Genomic DNA, 5,714 nt, shown 5'->3' on the forward strand with positions numbered 1-5,714 from the left:
TATTAAAGTTGTCAATTTTATTAGAACAACAGAATTGAACCATCGCCAATTTCGTGAATTATTAAGCTTTTTAGGTTCAGAATATCAAGAGGCACGGTAGTGCCTCGCACCAAGTTCACGCGCGCGCAGTGAGCCCGAACTGTGCAAGGCACACCGTACCTCTTAATACGCGAAAATAAAGATTTTTAGGAGTGGGAAAACATTCAATCAGCAATATCTTAATACTGACTGAACCGATCGACATTATTCTAGTCTCAATCGATTCAGGTAAAAAGGCAGAAACGAAAAGTATTAATGTGTTTTTTTTCCGAAGCTTGTTTTCAAAGCTTTTTACAGAAAACGTTTTGACTTGTAATTTTTCACGTTTTCTGACTAGAAAGGCAAGTGGTGGGGAAAACGACCGGCTAGGTGGTGGGGAAAAACGACCGGCTAGGTGGTGAGAAAAAACAACCAGATAGGTGGTGGAAAACTCTCAGTTTATTTGTGGTGTAAAAAATGGTGCCAATATATTAGGTTGTCAAGTATGAAATGGAGCAAACTTCATATCCTTGATTTCAATCGCGTATAACTTCACTTTGGTGCAATCTTTTGATATAAACTTGTTCTTGTTTAAAAGGTACATTATTCCTCTTTCATAATCTCTTTTAATATTTAAAAAATATTGAATAGGTTTTTGTTAGCAGACGATTTAACAAGGTCATGGAAAACAGCGAAATTCGTGTTTTGATAAAATATGAGTTCCACCGTGGAACCACAACATGGCAGGCAGTCGACAATATTAACAGTGTGTTCCCTACCCAAGTGGCTACAAACGCGACGGTAGCTCGTTGGTTCAAAAGATTTCGTTCTGGCAATTTTGACTTATCCAATGAACCACGTGGTCGACTTAAGGTTCAGGTCGATAATGATGTTCTGAAAGCCACCGTGGAAGCGGATCCCAGCCAAAGTGCACGTGAATTAGCATTAATTTTTGGTGTATCGAAGCAAACAATCTTGACTCATTTGGCGCAAATCAACAAGGTGAAAAAGCTAGACAAGTGGGTGTCGCACGAAGTGAACGATGCGCAAAAAGAACGACGACTCGAGGCATGCCTTTCTCTTTTATCTCGCAACAAAACTGAACCATTTCTCAATCGAATTGTTACCTGCAATGAAAAATGGATCATGTACGACAATCATAAGCGTTCATCGCAATGGTTGGACCAAGCTGAACCACCAAAACACTGCTCCAAACGAGGCATCCACCAGAAGAAACTGATGGTGACTGTTTGGTGGTCTGGTTCAGGTGTCATCCATCACAACTTCATGGAACCTGGCACATCGATCACGGCGGTTGTCTACTGCAAGCAACTAAACGATATGATGCAAAATCGTGCGATTAAACAACCGAGATTGGTCAATCGATCGGCTCCCATCCTCTTGCACAACAACGCTCGACTTCACACCGCACAAATGACCGTGGCAAAGCTACAGCAGTTGGAGTTAAAAACTCTCCGTCACCCACCATACTCGCCAGACCTTGCACCCACTGACTACCACTTCTTTTAAAATTTAGACAACTTTTTGTCGGGAAAAAAATTCAATTCCGCAGAGGCTGTGAAAACGGCCTTTCAACAGTTTATCGACTCTCGTGAGCCTGGCTTTTACAGCAAAGGGATAAACAAGCTACCGTTGAAGTGGCAAAAATGTATCGATAATCTGGGTGCATACTTTGATTAAAAATATAAAGTTTTTATTTGGAAAAAATCGAGTTTTATTTTATTAAAAATTTGCTCCATTTTATACTTGACAACCTAATACATGCGTCTACACTGTGAGAGAGAGTGAGAAAAAGTAAAAAAGAAAGTGAGAGAGAGTGCGAGAAAAAGTAAGAGAGAGTAGGATAGAACATGAGAAAGAGTGAGAGAGTGTAAGAGAAAATGAGAAAGAGTGCGAAAGAGAGTGAGACAGAGTGAGATAGACCACAAAAGAATGCAAAAAAAAGTGAGAGAAAATGCGAGAAAGAGTAAGAGAGAGTAGGATAGAAAATGAGAAAGAGTGAGAGAATGTGAGAGAATGTCTTATAGAGTGCGAGAGAGAGTAAGAGAGAGTGAGAAAGAGTGCGAGAGAAACTGAGAGAGAGTGAGAGAGAGAAAGACAAAATTTAAGAGTGCGAGAGACAGTGAGAGAGTGAGAAAGAATAAAAAAAATTGGAAAAAAATTGTGAGAGAGTGCGAGAAAAAGTGAGAGAGAGTAAGATAGAAACAAAGAAAGGAAGGAAAAGTGTGAAAGAAAGTGTTATAGAATGCGAGAAACAGTAAGAGAGAGTGAGAAAGAGTGCAAGAGAGACTGAAAGAGAGTGAGACAGAGAGAAAGAAAGTGTAAGAGTGTGAGAAAGAGTGAGAGAAAGTGAAAGAAAATAAGAAAAAGTAGAAAAAAGGGAGAGAGAGTGCGAGAAAGAGTAAAAGAGAGTGCAAGAAAGAGTGAGAGAAAGTAGGATAGAAAATGAGAAAGAGTGAGAGAAGTGAGTGAGTGTGTTCTAGAGTGCGAGAGAGAGTAAAAGAAAGTGAGAAAAAATGCGAGAGAGACTGAGAGAAAGTGAGAGAGAAAGAGAAACAGTGAAAGAGTGAAAGAGAGAGTGAGAAAGAATAAGGGAGAATAAAAAAGAGTGAAAAAAAGTAAGATAGAGTGCGAGAAAGTAAGATAGAATAAGAGAAAGAGTGGGAGAGTGTGAGAGAGAGTGTTATAGAGTGCGAGAGAGAGTAAGAGAGAGTGAGAAAAAGTGCAACAGATACAGAGAGAGAGTGAGAGTGAGAAAGAGAGAAAGTGATAGTGACCACGCAAGAGTGCAAAAAAAAGTGAGAGAGAGTGCGAAAAAGAGTAAGAGAGAGTTAAAAGAATAAGTGGAATTCTGTACTTCTCAGTCCAGAAATAAGTTCTGACACAAAAAAATTAAAATATTCTAAGTCCTAACTGGAAGTAATTAAAATATTCTAAGAACTGACTGGAAAAAATTAAAAGATTCTAAGTTCTACCTGGAAGTAATTAAAATATTCTAAGTCCCGATACGAAAAAAATTGAAATATTCTAAGTCCAGACTGAAAAGAATTATTCCGAACTGACGTTTTCGCGAAGCGAACTGAACGGGATGAATCTCAGAGACAGACTGTGTGTCCGGACCGGTCGCTCCGGCCGTTTATATAGCGTCCCAAATACGCTGACACTGCACGGTCCCACCGGTCCAGCCGTCACCGGCTCCTGGTCAACGGTCCCGCGGCCGCCAACGGTTCGCGATCCCACGCGTCCCTTATCTCGGCGCGTGCCTTATCACTCTTTCGGGCCGTCTGCCGGGCCAAGCCATTGACACTGGCCCCTCACAAGCGAACGTTGCCGTGGGAACACTTCGCGCACGAATATTACAGAATATTTTACGTTTTGCCTAAATTACCTCAATATTAATTAAAAGGGTAATTGTACATTTAAGACTACTGAACTAATTTACAAAACGCTAATAATGCTAATTGTTTAACTATTATACAGATCGATAGATATATATGCGGTTACAATAACAAAGCAGAATGTAATTATTATGGCAGAATTATAAAAACGTAAATTATAGAAACTATTATAATAATGTAGAATTAATTAATAAAGAAACGGCGTAATAAAAATTAACTCATAACATAAGGAATCATACTAACAGCAGTAACCACTACCGGGAAGTTGAGAAGTTTTCGAAAAGTCCCGGAATTTGTCAAGAAATATTTTGACAAACATAAACATTTTGTTTATTAACATATGCTGTGTTCACTGACACATAGTCGATATTGTATATTTAGGATATCTCGAGAACTAAGATAGCTAGGGCAAAACTAATTTTACAAAGGCCTTTCATCCACTGGTTTGTAAATTATGGCGATGAGTAAAAATAAAAAATTTAAATATCTCGCAAATTATAAGAGTTATTAAAAAACGGTTTTTTGATCCTTCATTTTATTACTTAGATGCAAAATACCACGTAATAAAAAATTGATCAATTTAATTTTTTAAACAATCGTTTGGTAACAACAATAGTTAGACGTTCCAAAACACACTGGTATTTTGCAGTTTTTTACGCTGAAGACAATGGTGCAAACCGTTTTTTTTAATCTCTTTTAGTTTCTGAAATACTAATTTTGCAACTTACGGGTTGCCGCCTGGTTCTGATCTGAGTTACTTAATTTATGACTAACGGTAACAGAAACACGATGATAACTCATGCGGGTTGATAACCTACTCGGAAACTTAATTTTTGGCAATTGTTAATTTACCGACCGTGGCAAATGTTTAAGTATGGTAAAATGATGGTACTGGTAATATTACCAACTCTNGTATTTGAAAGGAACGGTAGTTATAAGTAAAACCCTTTACCGGCATGCATTACCTTTTAACTTTGTGTCTTGCGGCTTATTTTGCTGTACTCGCACCTATGCGAAGTTTATACGCTATGGTCAAGAAGCGCAAAGTTAAAAGGCGGTGTTTTTAAAGAAGACTCCTTTGACCAATCATAACATATTTTGATTTTTAACCGGGTTTTTGAAGTGATTTTTTGAACGAGACTTACGGGGTGGTACTCACACGGGTTTAAGTAGCTAAAAGACGCGATAAAGCTACTGACCAATCAGATCGTTTCTCGATCTTTTGACCATGTTCCTGAACGTACTTTTGGGAAGGAGTTAGTGGACCCTACTTGCAGGCGTCCAAAGAGTCAAGAAATTGCAACAAACTTACTGACCAATCAAACGCGTTTTACTAAACTGGTTGACCGATGAGATTTCTTTTACCCCTTTCAATGGTTTAAAACATAAAGTTCACGAAAAGGCTAACTTGGCGTAGTTGCTACGTGCTTTGTCAACTAATACGGCAAGTTTTTGCGTTTCAGCCAATCAGGTTGTTTGTCACCAAGCAATCAGCCAATCAGATGTTTTTAGTGATTTTGACCGACTTCTTGAACAAATTTTGAAGAAGGCAACAATTGGCGCGACTTGTAGGAATTTAGAGACTTTGAATTGTCAGAAAACTGTCTTGACCAATCAGATGATTTTACGGGTTTTTAACCAACTTCTCGATCGATTTTTAGGAAAAGAATTATGGGAGTTGACTTACAAGGACGTGATGAGTCGAAATCCACGATAAAACGACTGACCAATCAGATTGCTTATTACTAGAAAAACGACCAATCAGATTGTATCATAAGGAAAAACAGCTAAATTTTACTCGTAAGCTAACAACACGTGTAGTATACGTTAAAAGCAGTTATATGAACACAATGAATGCAAATCAACAGTGAAAACAACACTTGCAAAATTGGTAGGTACAAAAACGCGACTCGGAGTAGTAAATTCTTAAGTTTAGGTGATGATACAGTGGTTCGGACCGTAGTTTAACGGCTTTGCGGACGCTTAACAATGGGAGATACTACTGACAATACACGGTAATAAAATAAGATAACAAGAGAAAAATAGCGAAAAAAAAGAAAAACGTAAATCGGGTCAACCGGGGCTCACCATAGCCACGTCTACGGACGTGACACCTAATTTGAAAATATTGCAAAAAAAACTGTACGGTCGAGAATCGAACTTGGAATTTTTGGCTTCTCGTGCCATTGCCTTTTCTGTTAGATTGAAGGGGTGATACTCTATTGACCACAGTACGATTCGACACCGCTCGATTCGACACAGATTTATTCGACACCA

The 5,714-nt window shown here is 38.6% G+C and overlaps 1 protein-coding gene across 1 annotated transcript; it reads left to right on the forward strand.

The window, feature by feature from the left end:
• Window positions 1-532: 532 nt before the first annotated feature.
• Window positions 533-1,719, forward strand: LOC109862449 (histone-lysine N-methyltransferase SETMAR-like). Its single transcript, XM_020442509.1, is given in 2 exon segments — window positions 533-616; window positions 684-1,719. A coding segment is annotated over 1 exon segment (1,020 nt). The 5' UTR covers window positions 533-616; window positions 684-699.
• Window positions 1,720-5,714: the final 3,995 nt, after the last annotated feature.

The sequence above is a fragment of the Pseudomyrmex gracilis genome, unplaced genomic scaffold, assembly GCF_002006095.1.
Source record: "Pseudomyrmex gracilis isolate BER0280 unplaced genomic scaffold, ASM200609v1 scaffold_1810, whole genome shotgun sequence".
NCBI lineage: Eukaryota > Metazoa > Arthropoda > Insecta > Hymenoptera > Formicidae > Pseudomyrmex > Pseudomyrmex gracilis.